This window comes from Sodiomyces alkalinus (assembly GCF_003711515.1).
Source record: "Sodiomyces alkalinus F11 unplaced genomic scaffold SODALscaffold_7, whole genome shotgun sequence".
Lineage (NCBI taxonomy): Eukaryota > Fungi > Ascomycota > Sordariomycetes > Glomerellales > Plectosphaerellaceae > Sodiomyces > Sodiomyces alkalinus.
In genome coordinates this window covers 2040771-2063693 of record NW_021167085.1, presented here as the reverse complement: position 1 = coordinate 2063693, position 22923 = coordinate 2040771, and the positions used below count along the sequence as shown (strand labels likewise).

At 54.8% G+C, this 22923-nt stretch overlaps 11 protein-coding genes across 11 annotated transcripts in view; 7 read left to right on the top strand and 4 right to left on the bottom strand.

Moving 5' to 3' along the window:
- Nucleotides 1-1131, bottom strand: part of SODALDRAFT_334794 (HD domain-containing protein) — a 1144-nt gene extending 13 nt beyond the window's left edge. The window contains exon 1 of the mRNA XM_028612299.1: nucleotides 1-1131. This exon is cut by the window's left edge and continues 13 nt beyond it. Coding sequence (XP_028465481.1) covers nucleotides 205-867 — 663 coding nt within the window. The 5' untranslated portion in view covers nucleotides 868-1131 and the 3' untranslated portion in view covers nucleotides 1-204.
- Nucleotides 1132-2965: 1834 nt separating this feature from the next.
- On the top strand, nucleotides 2966-6446 carry SODALDRAFT_361401 (hypothetical protein; the record flags this gene model as incomplete). Its single annotated transcript, XM_028614361.1, has 11 exons — nucleotides 2966-3175; nucleotides 3275-3299; nucleotides 3421-3475; nucleotides 3576-4590; nucleotides 4708-4843; nucleotides 4899-5096; nucleotides 5190-5318; nucleotides 5413-5496; nucleotides 5984-6073; nucleotides 6154-6233; nucleotides 6318-6446. 11 exons carry the CDS (start codon nucleotides 2966-2968, stop codon nucleotides 6444-6446), a joined length of 2151 nt encoding a protein of 716 aa, XP_028465480.1.
- A 77-nt stretch (nucleotides 6447-6523) lies between these two features.
- On the top strand, nucleotides 6524-7698 carry SODALDRAFT_279458 (amidohydrolase family protein; the record flags this gene model as incomplete). The annotated part of the gene is made up of 2 exons (XM_028608169.1): nucleotides 6524-7169; nucleotides 7253-7698. The coding sequence occupies 2 exons, from the start codon at nucleotides 6524-6526 to the stop codon at nucleotides 7696-7698; spliced, it is 1092 nt and encodes a 363-aa protein (XP_028465479.1).
- Nucleotides 7699-8504: 806 nt separating this feature from the next.
- Nucleotides 8505-9821, bottom strand: SODALDRAFT_280513 (6-phosphogluconate dehydrogenase C-terminal domain-like protein; the record flags this gene model as incomplete). Its single annotated transcript, XM_028608240.1, has 1 exon — nucleotides 8505-9821. The coding sequence occupies one exon, from the start codon at nucleotides 9819-9821 to the stop codon at nucleotides 8505-8507; it is 1317 nt and encodes a 438-aa protein (XP_028465478.1).
- Nucleotides 9822-10837: 1016 nt separating this feature from the next.
- Nucleotides 10838-11526, top strand: SODALDRAFT_280204 (exosome-associated family protein; the record flags this gene model as incomplete). Its single annotated transcript, XM_028608222.1, has 3 exons — nucleotides 10838-11015; nucleotides 11080-11246; nucleotides 11368-11526. 3 exons carry the CDS (start codon nucleotides 10838-10840, stop codon nucleotides 11524-11526), a joined length of 504 nt encoding a protein of 167 aa, XP_028465477.1.
- Nucleotides 11527-12253: 727 nt separating this feature from the next.
- SODALDRAFT_325223 (hypothetical protein) lies at nucleotides 12254-12914 on the top strand (the record flags this gene model as incomplete). Its single annotated transcript, XM_028609965.1, has 3 exons — nucleotides 12254-12444; nucleotides 12567-12795; nucleotides 12882-12914. The coding sequence occupies 3 exons, from the start codon at nucleotides 12254-12256 to the stop codon at nucleotides 12912-12914; spliced, it is 453 nt and encodes a 150-aa protein (XP_028465476.1).
- Nucleotides 12915-12957: 43 nt separating this feature from the next.
- On the bottom strand, nucleotides 12958-15461 carry SODALDRAFT_334788 (hypothetical protein). The gene is made up of 4 exons (XM_028612298.1): nucleotides 14907-15461; nucleotides 14788-14840; nucleotides 13368-14717; nucleotides 12958-13289 (listed from the first exon to the last, which is right to left on the bottom strand). The coding sequence occupies exons 1-4, from the start codon at nucleotides 14983-14985 to the stop codon at nucleotides 13254-13256; spliced, it is 1518 nt and encodes a 505-aa protein (XP_028465475.1). The 5' UTR covers nucleotides 14986-15461; the 3' UTR covers nucleotides 12958-13253.
- Nucleotides 15462-16249: 788 nt separating this feature from the next.
- SODALDRAFT_345348 (SURF1-domain-containing protein) lies at nucleotides 16250-18020 on the top strand. Its single transcript, XM_028613199.1, has 4 exons — nucleotides 16250-16359; nucleotides 16408-17124; nucleotides 17248-17353; nucleotides 17440-18020. The coding sequence occupies exons 1-4, from the start codon at nucleotides 16296-16298 to the stop codon at nucleotides 17543-17545; spliced, it is 993 nt and encodes a 330-aa protein (XP_028465474.1). The 5' UTR covers nucleotides 16250-16295; the 3' UTR covers nucleotides 17546-18020.
- Nucleotides 17906-19410, bottom strand: SODALDRAFT_279690 (hypothetical protein; the record flags this gene model as incomplete). The annotated part of the gene is made up of 2 exons (XM_028608185.1): nucleotides 17906-18569; nucleotides 18680-19410. 2 exons carry the CDS (start codon nucleotides 19408-19410, stop codon nucleotides 17906-17908), a joined length of 1395 nt encoding a protein of 464 aa, XP_028465473.1.
- A 646-nt stretch (nucleotides 19411-20056) lies between these two features.
- SODALDRAFT_334785 (kinase-like protein) lies at nucleotides 20057-21578 on the top strand. Its single transcript, XM_028612297.1, has 2 exons — nucleotides 20057-20964; nucleotides 21127-21578. Exons 1-2 carry the CDS (start codon nucleotides 20089-20091, stop codon nucleotides 21139-21141), a joined length of 891 nt encoding a protein of 296 aa, XP_028465472.1. The 5' UTR covers nucleotides 20057-20088; the 3' UTR covers nucleotides 21142-21578.
- A 502-nt stretch (nucleotides 21579-22080) lies between these two features.
- Nucleotides 22081-22847, top strand: SODALDRAFT_297985 (DNA-binding TFAR19-related protein; the record flags this gene model as incomplete). The annotated part of the gene is made up of 3 exons (XM_028608836.1): nucleotides 22081-22239; nucleotides 22347-22444; nucleotides 22580-22847. Coding segments are annotated over exons 1-3 (390 nt in total), but the record flags the coding sequence as incomplete, so codon positions are not given.
- Nucleotides 22848-22923: the final 76 nt, after the last annotated feature.

Sequence of the window (22923 nt, the reverse complement as noted above, 5' to 3'; positions counted from 1 at the left end):
CTTTCTTTTTTTCCTTTTTTTTCTTTTTTTTTTCTTTTTTGGGCATAGCGGAAGTGCATAAAGATCGTTGCGTTGAACTCTCTGGCAGCGCGTCTAACAGATCGAATAGGCGGGGTATCGAGCCGAACGTACGGAGCCTGCGCCACCCGAGGAGGCACAAAGACACTGAAAGAGAGAGATAGGGCGAGAGGGTAGACGCTCTCCTTACCCAACTCGCGGAACGTTGACGGCCGCATTTTCTTCTTGCCACCACGCCTCGAACAGGCGAAGCCGTTCAGTACGCTCCCTTGCCAATTCACGCCCAACTTGCGTCTTCATCATCCCCTCGAGTCGCAGTAGCTTCTCCCCAAAGTGGTCCACCGAACCCTGCAAGCCTCGTTGAGCAGCCTTGGCGGCGCCGTAGGCGAAGCATCGTCCAATCCCCACCGCGCCGATGGCATCTAGCCGGTCCGCGTCCTGCACCACCGCCAGCTCCGGATGTGTTGTTATCAATGCCGCCGTCCGCGCCGGGTCCCGCATCTCAGCCGCGTAGCTGACTCCCAGGCAGATGGCCTGCACGTCATCCGCCAGGCTCTCGTCTGCTCCCGCGCCTACCAAAAAGTCGCGCACCAGTGTTGCCGCGTCCTGGCTAGGTTTCACGTATTTCCGGTCACCAACGTCATGCAGCAGCGCCGCGAGGGTGACTTTTCGCAGAGAAAGGGTCGAGTGCGAGGGTGCGGTGGCGATGTATATTTTGTGGGCCAGTGCCACGACGCGTTGGATGTGGGACCAGTCGTGGGAAGCATCGTACTGGGACATGTAGGCTTCGGAGTAAGCCCTAGCTTTGAGGACGAGAACGTCGTCGGCGAAGGTTTCGAAGGGGTCCATTGCTTCAAGTATGCAGAGGAGACTTGAAGGATGATACAGACAAAACGGGAATCCACCAGATGGGTTTGAAGTTTGGCAACAGGGAATTTTTTTTTCGCCAAATGCAGAGACGCGTCGGAAATATCTCACAACGTGCTTCTTTTTTCTTTTCTTTTTTTCTATAAAGAGAAAACGCGCTATCACGTGACTGAATAATGATGGGGATCCGGCTAGCGAATGTCACCCACAATACCTAGTTCTATCGAAAGCTCAAACAGAGTAATGTGTCTGGATTGTGTGTATGTACCTGGTATGTAAAAGGAAGAATATCCCTACAGCCCAAAGGGCAGGTGTGGAGGTTAATATACCCATCATGGCAGGTGGTGCCTAGTGGCAGGCATCCACGCAACAGTTTCGGCTTACCTTGTTCGGCAAATGAACCAGAAAAGCTGAGATCCTCCCTGTGCATGCGATCTCAAGATGGCTGGTCCGTCGTCGGTGCTTTTACGCAGTTTATTACTTACAAGCTGGCCTGCGTCCCGTGGCGCATGCTGAGGCTTCTGCGAACTCGCTTGTCGTTGTGCTGACTGCAAAATATATGAACGAATACAAGGAAGGGATGGGTGTCCCATAAGAATACTCGACTCTCTTTGGATGACTCCCTCTCTGTCGTGTGACGGAGCTCACATACTCACATACCCGCCGAGACTAGTACTCGTGGTATGCATACGGCCGAAGGCACCATACCCGAAGAGGGACAAGCCAGGAGATGGACCTGCCTTTGCTTGGATCTTTGATTCAGAGGGACGTGGACCACGAGAGGGGAGATCTTTCATTCAGCAAGTGCGGGTGTCATTCCGATACCGATATGGATCAGGATGGGGGCAAATGGCTGCCGGGTGCCGATGTCGCTGACGATGCGAAAAGAAAGGATGAGGGACTCAAGTTGTAACCTTGCTTTTTTCCCGGCGAGCCGTGAGTGAGACAGACTTCTCTAGCAGGCTCTGGGTACCGTGCCACGCTACTACAACGTGTACCATTCGTCGATTGCTCGACCACTGCTATTGTCCAGTTTCGTACTACTTACCCACAACTGATGCTAAGAATAGCGGCGAGCGAGCACACCCAAGGGCCGAAAGTCAGGGAGCCAGGCTTGCTTATGAGCGCTGGATGGCACAGGATATCCGAGTCCATGACCGAGGGATTTTGTCACTGTCTGTCTGATGGAATGAACACACTAGGGCCGATCCGGTAAATTGCCTATACCGTGATGGCGGCGATCATCTTGCGGCCCGGGAGCCATGTTCCCTGCCCATCGCAATGAGCAATCAAGACAAGGAACAAGGAGAGGAATTCATGCCGGGCAGGGGATGACAGGCAAGACGACAAAGCAGACCGCCTGTGAACTCTCGATCTTGTGTCAGATCGAGCTCCCGGTGTCGCGGCAACTCACACAAAGATGCACATCCGGAGGGGAATTGCTGACAAGCCAATTTTTCACGAAGGTGCTTTCGTGCTCATAGTCGTGTGTATGGGTACAGTTGGGTTGCGGTACTGCATGGATTGAATGCAGGAAGCTGAGAGGCGATCTCCCAGCGAAGTGCGGGATGCGATTGCTGATTGGTTTGCCGCTGCATAACGGGTGATAGGCGACCTTGGTGTAGGCCCGGTGGGTCGGTGGGGCAGGCACATGTCCAATCAGAGAACTGGATTAGACGCCTAAGTAGGCCTAAAGCAGTTTAGGGCCGTTCTGTTCAACGACCACTCGGTTCTCTCCTCGTCCCTTTGGCCGCGCCCCTTTGGCCATCTCACCTCGTCTCTTCCATTAACTTAGCCGCCGAGGCATGCAGTAGCAGCGTTGCACTAGAAAGTCATCAGCACAATCCCGCCTCTTTTTCACCGGAGATCCTCTTTAACTGCCTTCCCTGTCCTTGCTATACCTGCCCAGATACAATGAGACGAGTGGGGCAGACTAGGTATACGGAGCACTCCCCCAGTAACGGCATGTCTCCTTGCGTCCCGCAAACATACTGTACCATACGAGAGGCATTGCTCCGCACTCTGTATCCGTACAGCTTTACGGGGCCAGTTCTTCAAGTCGACCCGGGATCTCTCCAACATGGACACTAGTGCTGTGTTCCTTGGCCCCGTCGACCTTTTGACAAATTGTGGTGCCCTAGATGTCGTTATTATTGGGTCGATGGGTTTGTTTGGATCCTCCTCGAATATGGCTCCACGGAGCTGGACCGTACGTATGCATGAGGAAACGCAACTCGACGAGAGGAAAATCCGGCCGGCTACAGCAACCCACCATCTCACCAATTCCAAGGTGACGTCCCCATATTGGCCGTGAGGTCTGGCCTCTCCATATAATGGGGGGCCCTTCCTCCCCCCCCTTCTCGAATTCTCTCCCCTTTCCTCTCCTCAGCAAGCTCTCAAGATTCTAATTCCAGGTTCTTTTTTCCGTTGTGACTTTGTTTTCGTTTGTTCTTTTTTATCTTTCTTTCTGTGAGCTGGCCTCCTATCTAATCGTCTCTAATACCATCCCCATCCAAGACAACCACACACTCCAAGCATCAACTTTTCTTCAGCCGCTACCAGATCTCAAGTTGCCGGTCAACATTTTGGAGTGCAGAGACAGATTTTTTACACCATCATTTTATTTTTGAGTTCTTTGCGATTAATATACCGCCAACCTAATCAACGGAAACCTGGAGTTTCTTGCTCAGCCAATTCTCAACTACCACCACCACACCAGTTAACTTCCCGTGGATCGACATAACATCACGTCACAGCACCGACAAGGGAAAAAAAAAATCATCAAAAATGTCTTCCATCCAGCTTTCTTTCTCTCTCCGCGTTTCCTCGGGCATCAAGACCGTCCACTTGCTCGGTTCGTGGGACAACTACGTCGGCCAGCTCCCTCTTTCCAAGGACAGGACCTCGTCCAAGTCGGGTTCGTGGAAGGGCATCTTCAAGTTCCAGGGCTCCACCCTTGAGCCCGGCCAGCGCTACTGGTACTACTACATCATTGACGGCTACCACGTCGCCCACAACCCCAGCGTCGCCTTCACCGTCGAGCCCACCACCGGTCGCTCCCTCAACATCCTCGACGTCCCCTCCGACGGCAAGTCCTCCAAGTCGTCCTCCAAGTCGTCGTCTCAGAAGACCTCCTCGCGTCACCAGTCCTCGTCCAAGGAGAAGGAGCGGTCCCGTGAGCACCGGTCGTCGCGCTCCACCCGCACCTCTTCGCTCTCCGTCGATATCCCCAAGGGCCGCCCCCTGTCCATCTCCCAGATCAAGGCGCCCAAGCCCATGTCGCCGCACGCCACCCGCCACATCCTGGATGCCGACTACTGCGACGAGGAGGCCCTGGAGGAGCTGACTGCCCGCTTCGGCTCGGCCGGCTTCGACGAGGAGGACATCATCACCGACTTCAGCAACTCCCCCGTCTCGTCGACCGGCTCGTCCCTGTCGTACCGCTCCGACAGCTCCAGCCCTTCGTCCTCGCTGTCGGGCTACTCGACCCCCAGCTCCGACTGCAGCTCGTGCACGTGCGAGCGCTACGGGATCACCCGCAAGGGCGAGCGCGTCAAGATCGACTGCGGTGGCGAACGCTGCGGCTACGGCGACGACACTTCCAGCTGTTCCTCCGCCACCTCCGACAGCGAGGAAGACGGCGAGGAGTATGAGGCCGCCCCGCGGAAGCCCGTGGCTGCCACCTCGCGCCGCAATGGCATCGTCGTCCGCGACTAGATGGCTCATGCGACGGCAAGAAGGTGAAGCTAAGAGAGAGAAAACAAACTGTGTCGATATTTCTTTTTTTGCTGTATGATTCATTCAATCATTGCATCCACTGAGGTGCTCGGCAGCTGGCACGCGCGATGGGGAAGGCTGGCGAGCTGGATCTCGCAGCCCTCCCCCTTCGGCGTTGCCATAGAAGCCGCCCTCGTTCCACAAGTGGGTCGATGCTGCGACCCCGCCGCGCCGTTCGGGTGTCCGTTCGGGTGTTCCTCACCCCCGCGTTCCCTGCGCCCCCCCCGACTTTCAAGCCGTATCGGCCGTCGACGGGACGCCGATATGGAGAGGGGCGAAGCCGGCCACCCGGCCACCCGACGACGCGACGACTTTCGTTTCGTTTGTCGATTCCCCCCGGATAACAACCGAGCTTTTCTGCGTCGCTCACGCTTCCCCTTTCACTTTGGTTCTCTCAACTCCACTCACGTGCTTGGATGATCAAACGCATTTGAGTGTGACAACCAGGTGTGGGGGACGTAGACGTGGAGCCGTAGCTCCTGAGGATGAAGAAGAGGAAGGGAGAGAGTCAAGGACACGCCTGTGAGAGCTCAATCGTTCACACACGGCCGGCCTCCCTAGAGATGAGGACTTGCGACCTGGCCTTGGACAGGACGATATAGGCAAATGTCCAAGCAAGCCGGTCAGAATACACAAAGGCAGAAGGGTCAATGGACGTATGTATATAATGCGTATGGCTGCCTTGACAAGCATAAATAGATGACGCTTGAATCTATGATATTTTCCATGACTTTGCATTTCTTGTATCAGCGACAGGGATTGTTCTAAAAATGAGTATCTTGGAGTGTTTCGACCAGAAACTCGACTGCACTTTCCACCGGGCACAGCGCACCGGTAGGGTAGTTTTTGTGTAGGTGCGAAGGAAACCCGGCAGTCCACCCACCTTACGGGGACGACCCTCTCTCTCCCTTCGCTCCCCTCCCCTTGCTCGTAGATGTCTTACTACCTACCCGGGTTTGGCTGGTTATAGGTCAGAGCCCGATGGACTGGTCGGATGTCGCAAGTCTTAGAACATTATGTTGACAGCGATATCTCCGTCCTGGCTCTGGTTAGTGCAAAATTCTCTGTTCGAGCTCTGACCTATACCCCCCCTTAACCGGGTACCTGTAGGTAAGTAAGGGTGCTCCAAGTGAGGACAATTCTTAATGGTAGGGTATCTCAACCTGCCTAGGTACCTTCAGGTAGATAGGTACCTTAAGGTACCGACTAGGACGAAAAAGTACCCGGCGGATAATGCGGCACTCTGGAGGCGTCGCATCTCGGGGTAATACACTAATTACACGTGTATAAGCTACCCGACGCACCCAAAGTACGAATGCAGTGAAGATCAACTTTTACGTTGAGGGGCAGCAACCACGACTGGGGGAGAATTACAACGTCACAGCTCCAGCTCTCAGCGGGGTAAAGTTGGGTACATTAGTGTACTTATTTCGTACTCCATATTTAGGCGCATGTGAATGTACCTGCAAGGGGCACTGTTATGAGCTCCAGCCTCCCAACCCAAGTCGCAGGAGCACCTCAGTTGGAAGGGCAACACCAACGACCGCGTTTTATCTCCTCCAATCTCTCTTGTCTTCATTCTTTGTTCTTCATTCTTCATTTTCATTTCTTCATTTTTAGTTCTTACTCTTATATATCGAGTTCCCATTGTGTAGAAAACATCGAAATTGGCCGGACAGGAAGAAACATATTATTGGCACTGTCTCCCTCCTCTTTTACCCCTGACCTCTAATGTCGGTCAAGCAAACTATCATCTAAATCTTGAAGCAGACGCCAAGATTTAAGCTTCATCTACCCTCGCTCATTTAACCTACTATACCCAAGTCCTGAAAATCATCTGCGATTCTAGAATCCCTTCAAAATGGCTGACTATCCAATTGTGGACTCTCACATCCACCTCTTCCCCGAGGCCGAAATCCCCACCCTCTCTTGGGCCACGCCCGACAATCCCCTCGCGAAACAACACTCCGTCTCCGATTACCGTGCCGCCACCGGCTCTCCGACCAATCTCAAGGGCTTCATCTTTGTGGAAACGGACCGCGTGCACGACCTGGCCACCGGCGCACAAGAAGGCGACGAATCCGGTTGGGAAGGTCCCCTCGCCGAGGTTTCCTGGCTCCGACGCATCGTCGAGGGCACCCCGCGCGAAGGAGAGGGTCACAGGCCCGACGATGCCCGTCTCTGCCTCGGCATCGTCCCCTGGGCTCCCATCCCCAGCGGACCCGAGGTCCTGGAGCGCTACCTCGATCGCGTCCGCGACGTCGCCGGCCCCGAGACTTGGTCCCGTATTCGCGGCTTTCGCTATCTACTCCAGGACAAACCTCACGGCACCGCCGTTCAGCCCGACTTTATCGAATCTCTCAAGCTGCTCGGCCGCCGAGGTTTCACCTTTGACCTGGGCGTTGACCAGCACCGCCGCGGAAGGCAGCAGCTAGAAGATGCCCTCATCTTGATTACTTCGGCCCACGAAGGTGTGCCGGACGAGGAGAAGGTAACCGTTGTCATAAGTACGTGCCCATCCCACTCCCACTCCCACACTCGCATTCACACTCCCCTTCATCCCGTTCTAACATGGAATTTTGGCCCTTAGACCACCTCTGCAAGCCCAACCTAGGAATCATCAACGTTGCCGACCCGTCCTTCGTCCAGTGGCGCACGAGCATCTACGCCCTCTCCATGTGCGCCAAGACATACATGAAGCTCTCTGGCGGCTTCTCCGAGATGCCCACTTCCCTCATATCCCAGGACCCGGCCGCCATCTTCGAGGCCATCTTCCCCTGGCTCGGTGTCATCCTCGCCACTTTCGGGCCCCGCCGCATCATGTTCGGCTCTGACTGGCCCGTCTGCACCGTCCGCCCTCCCACCACAGTCACCGGCGGCCAGGAGACCCTCGATCCCAACGCCTGGCGTCGCTGGAAGCTCATTGTCGAGCGCATGTGCTACATGGCCACCCTGGAGCCCGAGGACCAGGCCGAACTGCTCGGCGGCACGGCCATCAGGGCCTACGGCATCGACCAAAGTTTAGGGGAAGCCTGAGAGAGCCTGGAAAAGGGTGAGCGTCCCAAGATTTTATGTCTCTCGTGGAAGAGGGGAGCGAGAGAGAGAGAGAGAGAGAGAGACAGAGAGAGATGATGATGATGTGATGATGATGGGGATCGAAAATGAGCGTCGCTGTTGAAGCCGCTGCATTGCAATTTTGCGTCTTGAGGGGTTACCCACCGTCCGGGATGCTGGGGAACAGCACAGACGAGAGCGCTGCTGAGTATTCACACCAGTGTCTCTTTGGTAGGGTTGCTGGTCCCCCATGTCCGCCATATTCTTGGACATGATACTTCAGAAAGCACAGCCATCTAGAGTGCCAAGAACAAATAACGCCTTAATATATAGCATGACTGTTCCCCGTTGGGTAGTGTGTTGTGTGTCTGGAAAGATTCAACTTAAAATTCCGACGTCCAGTCCAACCGTCACGTCTGCAACGGTCATGAACAGATACGAAGACGCGCAGTTGAGCCACATGTGGCTTTTGTTGCCCGGTGGCAACGCTAGCCAAGGGATTCAAGAGGTCGTAGAATGAAGGGCTGTTGTTGTATTTTCCCTGGCTTCGCTCACACGACACAGAAACGAAGACCATATACCACCGCATATGCAACCTAGTGCGATCAGTACGGTTTAAGCCCAGCCAAGAAGATACCTACCTATGTATTACCAAAAAGGAGCTCGTGCCGCCCATGTCCCCTGGTATGAGTTACCTATCATACATTCATTCGCTCCCGTCATCAACTCACGCCTCTCAGAACCATTGTAGTCTGAAAGAAGTATACAAACTGAAAAAATACACCGTCTTAATAAAACCTTGAGGTCATCTCGAAGGGAACGTAGGACCGAAGCTTTTCCAACCGCGCCTTATGTTTCGCCTTGACCATTCCCACCACCATCTCGTTGGCCGGCAGCTTCACGCCCAAGCGCTTGCCGCGCTCGATGAAGTAGCCGTTCAGGTAGTCGATATCGGTCAACTGGCCGCGCTGGATCTGCAACGCCATGCGGCTCGGCGCGTCCCTCTTGGCCTTGAGGCGGTTGATGGTGTGTTTCCGCATGCCCTCGCCGCGCAGGGCGGCCTGCAGGGCGGTGGACGCGTTCCGCAGCTCGGGCATGAGGGCGACGACGTCGGCGATCTCGTCGAGCAACTGGCCGATGAGGCGGGTGGCAGTCGGGTTCCAGAGGAGCTGGTCGTAGCGGGCGTCGAGGAGGACGCAGATGGGATCGGCGACGGCGGAGAACATGAGCGACGGGATCTTGAGCCTCAGCCACTGGTCGAGCGGGACGCCGTGGGCGTGCAGGTCCGTGGCGGCGGCGAATTTGGAGAGCATGTCCTGCGTGCGCAGCCAGGACTCGGTGGCGGTGGCTGGACCTTGCTGGTGCTGGTGGCGGCGTTCTAGGCCTTGGTACTTCTTCCCCAAGTAGGGGCGGATGCCGGTCAGGGCGGTCTGGTAGTCGGGTTTCATGGAGTGCACGGCGTTGGCGTTCCGGTCGAGGGCTAGGGAGTGCGTCATGTGGCCGAGGACGATGGACGGGCGATTCTTGGGGTCGGTGAAGACCTTGTTGCTGGCGGCTTCTGCCACGCCCAGGCCGTCTTGCATCAGGCAGATGGCTGTCCGGCCATCCACGCGGTCTTTCACCTGTTCCAGCAACTTGACCGTTTGGCTCGGGGGTCCTGAGACGACGAGGTTGCTGATGTGCCCCTTGTCGCCCTCCTGCTCGTGAACCTCCGAAGTGTGCGCTTCTCCATTGGCGACTCGGAGCCGCACGAGCTCCTCGCTCCCTTGCCGACGGCTACGATTCCGCACAATGTTGGTGTATTTGTTCGTCCGGTACGGGTCGATAGTCTGTATCGAGCCATAGACTCCGTGAAGAGAGTGGGATAAGAATTTGGAGCGGCCGTCGGACCCCAGGATGTGAACGGTCTGAGCAGACGGAGGGGCCGGCTGGTCGTGGCCCATCATCACGGCCGGGACATAGAAGCGGTTGAGCGTATCGGCCCTGAAGATCGCATAGAGTTCCTTGTCGTTCTGCTCCGGCATGATCCCCAGCACCTTCTTAAACCCCTGCTTGTGTTCTTTCGAGAGACCCAGCGTGGAGGCGCCGGGTACGGTAGCGGCCATCTCCTTTGGCGCGACCTCGCCGGGCGAGATGCGGTGCAACGGTTGGCGAGAGTCCAGTCGGGAATCCATTGGAGACTCGACCGAGACATATCTGACGGCTCCCCGGCCCACGGATATGCTACCTTGACACCATCCTGACTGTGTGTGGGATATCCGGGCAGGAAGCCGCGGTCGGGATAGTCGGGCCAGGGTGGAAGCCACGGTTGAGGTCGGTCGGGTGAAGATCAAGACGAGCTCATCAGTGAGCGAAGGCTGGCGCACAAGAAAACAGTGGGCGATATGATGTTGAAATGCAGTTCGGATTTCGTTTCAATGAATTCACAAAGGGAATCGAAGCATGGAGGGAATGACGGCGCGCTTGAGCAGGATTTCATGTGGGTGATGGCTGATTGAAACGTCGGTAGGGGACAAAAAAGGCAAATTGGATTCGTCTTGCCCGTTCACCCTCGGACGTGCTTCAGAAAACTTTTTGCGGGGCGGCAAATCTCCGGCTACCGCATTGTAAGGTAGCTTGTACACGTGTACTTGGAAAGTACGTGCAGGTACAGGTACTTATTTTCCAATTGGTACCTTAAAGGTACCTTACGCATGCGCTCCTACTTCGTATAATTCGCATCAAAGTCTTCCGTCTCAAACACCCACTTTGATGAACCTCTATCCATATATGCACACCAGCAGTCGACTTCACTTCTTTTTCACCACGTCTCTCTCATCACATTTTATAATTTGGCGAATCCTCTTTGGCAAGAGTGTAACTGGGACTCTATTCCTAATCCTTACAAACCAGCGACTTCTTTCGTCGACGGACAGCATTGGGAAGAACTCATCGATATCTCATTCTTCAGTTCTCGCCTGCCTTCATCAGGCGCCTTCGCATCATTCCCGTGTCCAGCACAGCCAAGAGAGGGGAGAACACTATCGAGTTTCGATTGTCGAGTCGGTGAACTCGAAGAAGACTATCAGTTTCTCATTTCCGCGTCGTTGAACTCCCACGTTAGCATAAACGTCTGGTTCAGATGGATGTCAAGGACCTAGCACCAGGGCTGGACCAACTGGGTTCCAACCTCGATGACCTCGAGGAAACCCTGCAGCCTCTCATCGACAACTTGGCCGACATGTCGACCGAACTACCCCTGCTGGATAGGGCGAAGCTTATGACCCTGACAGCTTACTCAATAGAATCGCTCCTTTTTTGTAGGATCTCATCAGTTCCAGTGTGCTCGAGACTCGGAGCCGAAGCGCGCTAACAGGCTTTCAGCTGCCATGCGCCTACAAGGTGTCGATGCGGTCAACCACGAAGTCATGACCGAGCTCAAGCGAGTAAAGCAATACTTTGCCAAAATTCAGAAGGCCGAGGAGCCACCATCGCAGCGCTCAACAACGGTGAACACAGAGGCCACCACGCGGATTCTCAAAGCAGATCTAGTGGGTTTCTCTTTTTTTTCTACTTCTTCCTTTTTTTTCTCTACTTCTTCCTTTTTTTTCTTCTTTCCTTTTTTTTCGGCCTGCGCCCACCCTCGGAACTATGCTAATGTGAAAATTCCAGTCCGACAATAAGGAGCTGAAGCAAAAGCTCGAGGAAAAGCTGGCGGAAGAACGGGCCAAGGCTCTTTTGAAGTCCATCCAAAATAAACGCTCTGCGCCCGGCGATTCACCATCAACGAACTTGAGCTCACGTCCCAAAAACAAAAGCCGCAAGACCTGAGCAGCTTGACTGACAATCGCCATCGAACCGTAACCAGCGTTGCTTGTGAACGCCCCTAGGCCAATGCCAGCAGACTTTACCCTGGGCCCGACAAGACATCGCCGCACAGCCACACGCCACACTTCCCACTTCCACGCGAATGTCATGGCGGTGGGTCATTGACCGGGATGCCACGGGATGGATAGCTGACCGGGAGCCGGTCACATGATTACAGGCAGTGGGTTCTTTCTTACTCCGTCCGCTCCAGCTTTGATCAGTATTTTCATTGTCTCGCGTCCGAAGAAACATATGTAAAACTACACATATACCTCATGCCGCAGGCCCATGATACTTTCGCCATGATACCACAGATGCATCGGCCATTGGCCATGTCGTTCAAATTTTGGGGAGTGCCACAAATGGCAACCGCTGCTGATTGGACAATGCTTTGTTGCATAACATGAATCCCGTAAAGTCCATAAACGCCACGATAGCGGATCCCAGACCCTTAGTAAACCGCTAGTTTCAGTGTCCCGATTGGCCAGGCGATTGGCCAGCCGACGTATCCCCGTGGGCTAAGGAGCCAAAAGCCGAGCTCCAGCATCTTCTACGCCCTCAAGCCAAAAGTCCAGAAGAAGTATTTGTGAGACGTTTTCCCTCCTTCCTCCAAACCCAACCACGACAACGACATCCGACAACTCCCCGCTTCCACCAAAACCCTACTTCATCCACCACTTTCACATCCAAGATGGCTCGCCAACGTCCCGGCCGCGCTGCCCCGTCGCGCCCTACCGTCGCCAAACCCGCTCCCGCTCTCCAGCAGACCCGTCCAGCTACCACCGCCGCAGCCCCCCCTCAGCAGCACGCGCAAGCTCCTCCCGCGCAGGCTGCTCCTAGCCAGGGCCCCGGTCTGCTCGGCCAGATGGCCAGCACTGCTGCGTACGTTTCCTTTCGCCGCTTCTTCGGCCTTTTCCATCCTCCCTCTCCTCGTCACTTTCTCCCTCCTCGTCCTCTTGAACGGACTGCTTGGCGACGACCAGCCCAGCTAACATACATTTCAGTGGCGTTGCTATCGGCTCCTCCATCGGCCACGCCATCGGCGGACTCTTCAGCGGCGGCTCGTCTGCCCCCGCCGCCCCCGAGCAGAGCCAGCAGGTCCAGGCCACTTCCCAGCAGCAGAACTACGCCAGCGAACAGGGCAACTGCGCGCCCGCCGTGCAGCAGTTCACCAAGTGCATGGATGACCACCAGGGCAACATGCAGATCTGCAACTGGTATCTTGAGCAGCTGGTATGCCTCACCCCTTTCCGAAAAAGAAAGAAAAGAAGAAGAAATCGGGAATATGATATATGCTAACCATGTCTGCCTGTCGACAGAAAGCCTGCCAGTCTGCCGCTTCCAACTACTAGACGAAGAGCCGAAGAGGGGCGTAAGGTGTGCTGTGGAGGGTGGAGAATTTTTTTGTACCTATATTGGGGTCCAGGATCGCAACTGCATGGCCATGAAGACATAAAGAGACCCTTTACAGCATTTCATTTCGATGGGCAGCCTATTTGGAACGAGATTAGTTCTTAGTTCACATCTCCCCGGTGTATAATACACGACACAAGATTCCCGCTCCCCACTTTGCCGGCACTACAGTACTGCAATATGTCTGAAGATATTGCCCAAATCAGTCAGTGAACAGTAATATATTCAAGCATAAGAAATTCCCACGGCAGCCTCCCAGAACTAGCTTTCCCATGGTCTCACTGTTCGTCATCGGGCCTCGGTTCGAAATTGAGCTGTGACAGTTAGCTCACGGCACTGTGCCACCGCGAGATTGGAGGGGGGAAGTGGGAGGGAAATGGGAGGGAACACACCGAGTTGCCGTTATATAATTGCTGGTCCCCTCTGCGGTCTTCTGGGTTGGCAAACTGCGCAAACCGGCCACTGCGCCGCTCCCTCACCTGGGCCGCCTGTGCTTCCGCCTGCTTCTTCCTGCTCTCCTCGTTCTCGTGATCACGGTTGCTGCCGCCGCTGCTGCTGCTACTGCTAATGTTGTTGCTGCTGCTGCCGCCGCTGTTACTGCTGCCGCCACCAGACCCTGAGAAGACCCCAGTCATCAGACCCCACAGCCAGGCCAGGAAGCCAATAAATTGGCCGAACAAGGCGAACAAGAGGCCGAAGAAACCGCGACGCCGGGCATCGTACGCTTGAGCGTGCTTCCTCACGGGCGCCAACATCAGCGTAGCGCTCGGCACCAGCCCAAGCTCAGCAAGGGTCTTGCCCTCCTCCGTCTCGTCGATCCGCTGGCTGGGCTGGGGCGGCGGCCGCACGAGCTTAAAAACGTACGGGACCTTGTCGTCCGTCCGAGACTCGTCCAGCCACTTGCGCACATCGTTCCCGAGCGTGGCCTTGGCGCCGCTGAACCGGGTCCGCAGGGACGAGCCGTCGAATAGCCGCACCTGCAGCGCCACCTGGCCGGTCGATGGGCGCAAGGGGGTCGACGCGACGGTAGCGAGGGCGGCCGCCACGTCGCCGAGCTTCGGCTCGCGGGAGGCGGCAGCGCGGGCCTGGCGGTCGAGTTTGTCGTCCTGGATGCGGCGCAGGATGCGGGCCCGCTCCTCGGCGGCTTTCTCGCGCTCCTTGCGGAGGGCTTCGGCGCGAAGGCGCTTTTGGACGGCTTCGGGGGAGGAATCGGTGGCCTCGGCGGCGGCTTTGGCGGCTCGGGCTTCCTTCGCTTTGCGTTCTGCTTCACGGCGCCGGGCTTCCAGACGGGCGCGGCGTTCGGCTAAGACTGCACGGAGATTGGCGGCAGGCTCTTCCTCCTGTGATGGAGTGGGAGGGCCCCCGGAGGAGCTGGAGATGTCTGAGGTTGGTGGTTCCTGTTGAGATTGTCGAGACTCCTGGGGAGCATTAGATGGAGTTTGTGTTGCGAGGTTCGGGGTTGATGCTTGCTGTGGAACGGCCGAAGCCTCTTCCGAGGTGGTAGTAATTTGAGCCTGGCTCGGATTCTGATTTCGCGGAGGTTTTTGGAAAGCCACTGTCATATGCAAAAGGAACTTCTCCTTATCGCAGTCCGGGGCAACATAACCCTTGAGATCACGATCCTTGATGATGATGATGGTCGGGAACTTAGGTATGGGATAGAGATTGGCTAAGAAACCCGCCTCAACAGATCCGGCCTTTAACCGTAAGACGACAGATTCATCGCGGAGGAAGGGGACAAGCTGGAAGTATGTTAGAAGGGGAAGGGCGGAGGACACCTCTTATGTTGGGGGTCTTGATGAGCTCACTCACAGAGGGGTCATGAAGCCATTCATTCTCCCATTGCTGGCCCACTTCTTGTTCATCTGACACTCTGGTAAGCTTCCTCGGCCAAAACAAGTCGTCACAGAGACATAGAGAGTCATATATACCGGTAACAAAGTTTACGACGAATTTGTTTTCCCGAAGCGCTGTGGCAACGGCCTCTTGTATAGTGCCGGTAAAGAACATGGCGACAAGTCGAGTCTTGAGACGTGTTGACTTTGAATCAGTCCGTCTGGAACTCGCAAGGATGAGCCTTGTCGGGGTGGTGGACGGCCGATATTAGAGGAACTTTAGACCCAACTGTTCAAGTGCTCAACTGCTAATATATGTGCTCCAGTGGTCTAGATGGGGAGTGCTAGAGGACCCCGTACGTCGGAATGAGCCGAGTAACGAGAGGGGGGCGAGGGGTGAGATGAAGATGAAAGCGAGGGAGAGAAGAGTGAAGAGAGAGGAGAGAAGAGAACAGAGAACAGAGAATAGAGGACAGAGAAAAGAGAGGAGATGCAAGGTCCCGATCAGCCAGCCACCTATTCGAAAGTCGGCTTAACCACAGACGTTTATTTTGCCTCGCAACGTTAAGGTACACGTTATCCGTGGTTTCGAGATGTGAGATTCGATATTCGAGGGTCAAGAAGATGAGAGGAGAGAAAATCGGATGGCATCACCTAAAGTGGTATGAAGTCGTTCTATCTGGCCATGTTCAATTCCACGACTCCAGGGGTGACGGTGTCCTTGTCCGCGTCAATACGTCCTGATTGGTGTAATATGGCACAAGGTACGAAGTACAGATAACAGATAACAGATGACAGTGGTACGAGGTACTTGAGGTACTTCGAAGGTACCTGCTTTAATGTACTACCGTATTGTTTTAGCAAGTTCGTCAAAGGCTTTTTTCGGCTTACGTCAAAAATACCCACTTCCCCACACAGGCTAAATCGATTATAAATTATATATCCCGATAACCCTCTATCTCCGATAGCCTTAATTATAATACTACTATAACCTTAAAAATACCTTAATTAGATACTAACAGGTTCCTTAATATCGTCTATATATATATCTCTCTTTTTACGACCCTAGAAATACCTAGATTAATATCTAACTAATATTCTTCTACTAGATATAACCGACGATTTTATCTTTCTACTTAATATTAATAATCGACTACTATATAAAATTCCTTAGTTTTATTAGTCGATTCAAAATAAGGTCGTAATCGGTGGGGCGCTAAGTTTTCGGCCTTTGACGAACTTGCTAAAATAATACGGTACCTACCTGAAGTGTACCTTACCTCAGTAACTCCATATTTCCTGTATTAACATCCAATCGGATTCATCGGGTAACGTCGGACTTCCGCGCGTTATTGCTCCAAGCTAGGTCCCCACCGAGCTCCAATTCCTCGGAAACCCAGACTACCTAGGTAGGTATTCCTGCAGCCCTCCAATAATTAGTCCACTTCGTACTTCAATGCTTCCTTCCCAACAGCCAAGCCCATAATGAAGTCCGCCATACCTACCATTCAACGCCTATCACGAACGACGGCGAACGCGACCACGAGATGTTCCGCTCCTAGCGAATGGGGTCTAGGGCCCTTCCCCCGATTCTCAGTCCGACCAGCCGGGTCGCCAACACCACGCCCTTCCACTCGCCGCACATTCGCAACAACCCCACGACGTACGAAATCCAAAGATGACAACAAGGACGAGAACACACACCTCCCCCCAGGAGAGTTCTTCTCCGTGGTCGACGAACCCGGGACCATAGTCCGCGCAGGCTACCGCCGCTCCACGGCCGGCCTTCTTTTCCTCGCCATCATCCCCGTGACGGCCTTCATCCTAGGCACATGGCAGGTCCAGCGCCTCAAGTGGAAGACCGACCTGATCGCCCGCCTCGAGGACCGCCTGGTCCGCGACCCCCTCCCGCTGCCGCCGCGCATCGACCCGTCCGCCGTCCCCGAGTTCGACTACCGCCGCGTCGTCGCCACCGGCCGCTTCCGCCACGACCGCGAAATGCTCATCGGCCCGCGCATGCGCGATGGGGAGCAAGGCTACATGGTCGTCACCCCGCTCGAGCGGCCTGACGGCGCGAGCACGATCCTCGTCAACCGGGGCTGGATCAGCAAGAAGATGGGCGACCAGCGCGCCAGGTCGCCCGACGCCCTGCCGCGGGGTATGGTCACCGTTGAGGGCCTGTTGCGGGAGCCATGGAAGAAGAACATGTTCACCCCGGATAACAAGCCCGAGAAGGGAGAGTTTTACTTCCCCGATGTGCGAGAAATGGCTGCGTGGTCGGGCAGTGAGCCGGTTTGGATTGAGGTGACCATGGGTACGTGCCATCCGTTGGCTTTGTTTCTTTTGTTTTCTTCTTTTTTTCTTTCTTTTTCTTTTGGGCTTGTTCCTTCCTTTTCGCCCTCTGGTATCTCCCTTCAGCAGGCCTAACTCCCTTCAGAACCCGAATATCTACGATTCCTCGATCTACAGGCACAGGGTATCCCCATTGGCAGACCAGCCGAGGTCAACCTGCGCAACAACCATGCCCAGTACATCTTCACTTGGTGAGTTAACTCGTCTCATTCGTTGTTTGGCATTTGAATCATAAATCATCGGCGACCTGTATCACCGCTAACCCAAAACGCCACAGGTACGGTCTTGCAGCAGCAACTTCGGTCATGTTGTGGATGGTTGCGAAGAGGCCTGTTTCTGCGTCCGAGGCCGCAAGGAGGGTCCGCATGAATAAGCAATGGTAAACTGTATCAACGGTGAAGTGGTAGAACCGTATGCTCAGGTCGCCGTTCTCACCGTATTATCACTCCTCCCCTTCCTCTCCATCTCCGCCTGCTCTCCTTCCCGTCGTTGTCGTTCGCCGACGCTTTTTCGGTACGACAGGCGGTGGCATCCTTAACTCACGGACCAACTCTTGTGGTAAATACTGGGTGGCCAGCGAGAAAATAGTGGTCGACGAGTTGATTTGGCGCTGCCTGTAAAGATGAAAAAAACCCCGACCTTGTTAGACATCATACGCTACTCTGGAGTATCGTGTAAAATATAACGTCCAAGTAAACAGTAACAATGAGAAAAGAAATGATACCCCAGAGGGAACTCGAGCCTTACCTCCTCATCACTAGCTCCATGTCGCTTTCGTTGATGACTTTCCGCCCAGCATGTGCTGCATAGACAGAGAGATCTTCGGAGACCTGCTCGAAGAACCAGTCGGAGGCTTGCTGGAGCGCCGCTAGTGTGTCTTTGTTGATTCGGGGGTTGGCAATGCCGCTTGTGCGTGCGAATTGTTCGGCCACGCGCTTGACGACGGTGGAGGGGAAAGGGGGATAGGGACGACCGTGCTTCGAGACCCTCTGGCCAGGTTTCCGCTTCTGGTGGCCCCTTTCTCTCACCTCGGCCCGTTCCTGATCAGCATTCGTCACGTCGACGTCGCTACTGACGTCTCGTCTTTCGTCCGCCAAGGTGTCATCCCTCGGTCCTTGCCCAAGATCGCCCAGGTGGTGATCGTCATGGTCATCGTTGACGTCTCCCCAAGGGCCCATGGGACCACCATTATCGTCGTCGTCGTCGTCATCATCATCATCAATGTCCGCGGCAGTCCCGGGGTCGTTATCCATGTCATCCCCTGCGTCTGGAACTGGACGAATGGGTGAACTCTGCGCCATGGCCATGACGAAGGTGGATGGTTCGGCATCTGCATCGGCAGGAACCTCGAAACCAAGGTCGCTCTCGCGAGGGGGCAGGATCTCCCGAGGGGCATCCTCATCAATCCTGTGTGGGTGGGTGTGTCCACTGATCAGCTCGAGTATACGAGTGCCAGAGCAACGAGAAAAAGGGGCAGGGGGCTCCCTTGTCTTGAACGCAGAATTTATTTGGCTTACCGTTCGAATGTATCGTCCGGCAATCTCTCCTCCGTTCCGTCATCCTCGCCGACCTGCGGCAGAAAACCTCGTGCAAAGATGTCGTCATTGCCATCACCAATCATTGTATCCCGTATATTAAAGAAGTCGGATATGCGTCCACTGGCGATGGAAAGATGCGAGGGCGCCTCGCTGTACGCGCGACGGGGCATCTCCAGTGTCTGGTCGTCGAGGAAGGACGAGCGCGGGGGGATCAGGTCGGCATCGTCGTCGAAGTCGAGGGGGAGCGTCATCTCGGGCCTATCGATAGGAAGCTCGTCCTCGTCATCAACTTCTTCCAGGAGTCCCAGCGACCGACGTCCCCTGGGGGGTTGCCCGTGGTTCGGAGACGAGGACGAGGACGAGTTGATGACCTTGGAGCTCTTCGCCAACGCGCGACCGAGGGCCCGGAGATGGTCCCAGCTCGATTCCCGGCGGTTGACGATACTTTGTCGGCGCCGACGGCCCGGGGTGAGAGCGGCACGGCGCTGGTCGATGTAGAGGGAGGCGGCTTTCGCATGGGGTGTCGGGGCGTTGTCGTTTCGCCGTCTGCCCGAGGCGGAGAGGCCCGGCTGTGGTAGGAGAGACTGAATCGGGGTCCGGACAAGTCGACGGCTTGATGGTGGCTCGAGGCTTGTTGCCCTACGACTTTGCGATGGCGTTGTCGTCGGGCCAGTGTCGCCATTCTGGCGCGGGCTTGTCGACCACTCCATTTCGAGCGACGCGTGAGAATTCCGCCTTGAGTACAGACAGTTTTATAACGAGGAGGCGGCGATGATGGGTACTGAAGGGCGTCATGAGCTTGTTGAGGGTGCCGGTTTAGGCGGGTGGTTAATTGGAGGTACCGGATGGTGACGCGTTTGACGCGTTCCCCACATCAGCCACAATCTTGTTGATCCAGCCACTGTCACCGCCCCAGTTAACGGTTAACATGTTAATAACGGTGAGACACGGGTTTCAGTTTGGGGACACAGAGTTCCCGACCAGCTAGTGAAAAGCTTCGATCTTCCCATCCCCCAGCGCCCCGCCCCTGTAGATCATTCTCAGATACCCATTCAATCGAGGTACGGCTTTTGAAATGGCATTCGGGAGAGACCCGATCAGGTCAGCGCTTTTGTCTTTTGCTGAGAGGAAAGCTACCTTACCACTTTACCTTGGGGTAGTCAAGTTGCATCCGACGTACTCGTACTGCAATTCCCTACAGTTAGAGATTGTTGGGAGAGGTGGTTCGTCAACTTGCCTCTGAGGGAACCAAAGAAATTTTACATCACACAGAGCTGGATACAGAACCTACACCTACACCTACACTCTACTTTAATGTTTGTGCTCAGTTCCGTGCCGGTTGGCGGGGTTTTCAATGGCCAAACATCAAATTAAACGCAAATTACGTCATGTTCACTCCAAGAGTCTGGGACGGTGGGAAAGTACGACTGTTGGGCGAATTGAGCCGTGACCTCCAACAGCCCGAATCCAGTCTCTCAGTCTCCCCTCTTAGTGTTGTGGTCCCTTTCGTTTGTTTCACCCACCTTGTTCCCCTGCCCTCACAATTACCTCTTCTCACCGCGAAGATGACTATGATGTCTGTGCAGCCCCAGGCCTGCGAGGAGGGATGTTTCTCCCTGACCATGGAGAGGAAGTTCTATTGCCGAGGGAACGCCTTCGTCAAGAGGAGTCTCCGTCCTAGAGAATATCGTACCGGGCATCGCGGCATCCACGTCCCTCGCCTGGCCAAGGAGAGCCTCAAGAACGAGGCCGAGTCGCTCCGCTATATTCGTCGCCATACCAACATCCCGGTTCCTACTGTATACTGCGACTTTGAGGACGACGAGGCGTACTATCTGATCTCCGAGTATGTGCAAGGCGTGAGTATGTCAAACCTTATAGAAAGCCAAAAAGCGGTAGTGCGTGAGGAGCTCCAAGGCCATCTCGCGACTCTCCGAACCCTCGTATCAAACCGCATGGGCGGACCATCAGGCATCGTTATCCCTCCGTATCGTGTTCTGCGGCGCACCAAGGTGAACGTTTGGTGTCTACGACCTTCTGATCATGATGAATTCGTCTTCTGCCACAACGACCTTTCCCAGCAGAATATCATTGTGGATCCGGACTCCCTGAAGATCCAGGCCATTCTCGACTGGGAATATGCCGGTTTCTACCCACCTGCTTTTGAGTGGCCTTTCTATACTAGGCTCGGTCCTTCCTCTGCGATTTATGAGGAGAGGGACGACTCGCTCGAGCTGCTGGATTTTCTTAAGTCCCGAGTTCAGGTAAGGGTGAAGCGAACCGCCGCAGTTTCATATTTCTTGTTTTCGTGCTCCCTTCGTCGTCGTTGGTCTTTTTTGTCATCTGTTCATAAGCACCTCGTATGATGTTGGCCATGGGACATTTCTCCCAGCTCCTACGACTACCCGTACTAAGGAAGTTAACAGCATGAAACAACATGAGTACGATGGTCAGCCAGATGTCGGTCCCCTAGTTCGCGAGATAAGATGGAAGACCAGCGAAAGTGCCTGCTATCTACGCCCAGAGCTGGGTCTGGCAATGGATTTCGGACCAGACGTTGAGCAGAGTGGGATGCGGTCAGTCGTGGGACGGATGTTGAAGGTGGCCACTCGTTCGAGAATGATTGGAATTACGGCCTTCTTTCCATTCGCATGAGATAAGCGATCAACTTGTCTGCATAGCGTTCGTTGCTGGGAAATCGATTGGCTAGGTCTGATGTCTTCAGGCAGAGAGATGATGTCTTCAGGCAGAGAGACAATGAGAGGGATGTTTTTTTGCTGCGCCCAGAATATCAATACCGCCATGGTTCTCCTGGGTTGAGAGCCTCTGCCCGCTCAGTTGGCATCTCAAGCCCCTTAACCTCGTTCCTTATTTTGGCCCCCGTTCGCATATCACATCCACTTGACCCGATATTTGCCAGTGTGTCATTTGGCGTGTTTTTTGTTCGTTCTCGTACCTCCCAAAATACAACGGGCGACGTCATATTCGGAAAGGTTGGTTTTGAACTTTTGTAGGATAGTTACCCGGGTTCGGTTTCATTGATGTGACTGTAGCTCGTGATTTGGTGGTCCATAAATGCAGATGGGGATGACGATGGAAATCTCAAGGGTTGAGATCGATAAAAAGCAACGGCGTTGAGGTGTGTCCGTACAGGTAGGTAATTATAAGGCACCTTATTTTAGGTACCTTACTATAGGTACCCCGAATGTACTTGGATGTACCTACCGCCGAGCTTTAGCCACCCCGCGGCGGGGCATCTTTCGCATTCCATACCAGTACGTATATTTTACCTTACAACCCGTCGAATGGTTCATGTTCTCTTAGGACATCCTGAACGAAAGAGGGGCAAGCATTCTATAATTCCAAAGTAAGACTTTGGATTTGCTTTTGCACTGCATATTCTAGGAACGAACGCTCCAAGCGGCCAACTCCGAGATAGCGCGTGACCAGTCCTGCGTACGACTCTGGCCGAAGCGACAATCTGAACAGTCAACAAACCATTGATCGACGAAAACATGGCGGATTCGGATCTTGAGCAGGCAAGTACCAACCGTCGCTAAAGTCTAGAAACTTGGGCAGCGAGTCCATATACTCCAACTGGCAGCACAAATGACGAATAAATCCTCTAACGTACCCCCTTTAACAGATCCGCAAGGCCCGCCTCGAACAGCTCAAGGCACAAGCCGGAGCAGGAAGCGGCGGCGGCGGCAGCGGAAGCCAACAACAACAAGCCGAGCAGAAGCAGTACGCTCTCCCTCAACCGCTTAGACCCCCTCCCGTCCTTTGAAGGGCCCCCTGCCGCCCCCTCGGAAGAAAGAGAGACCAAGAGAAAGCACGCGAGACCAACAGCTAACCTCATTCTCTCCCCAACCGCAACAGACAGCAGGAAGCCGAACAACGACAGTACATCCTCAGCCAGATCCTACACCCCGAGGCGGCCGACCGGCTGGGACGCATCCGACTCGTCAAAGAGCAGCGCGCGACGGAGGTGGAGAATAGGCTCATCATGCTGGCACAGACGGGCCAGCTGCGTCAGAAGGTCACCGAGGCGCAGCTCAAGGAGCTCCTGAATGCGGTGGCGGATACTAGGGAGGAGGAGAAGATTGTGGTTAGCCGGCGCAAGGGATGGGATGATGATGACGATTTACTCGACTTGTAATTACGAGAGGAGGTTGCTTGATGGATGGCGTTTCGGATGGGGGCGGCTTGATGTTTGATCCCAC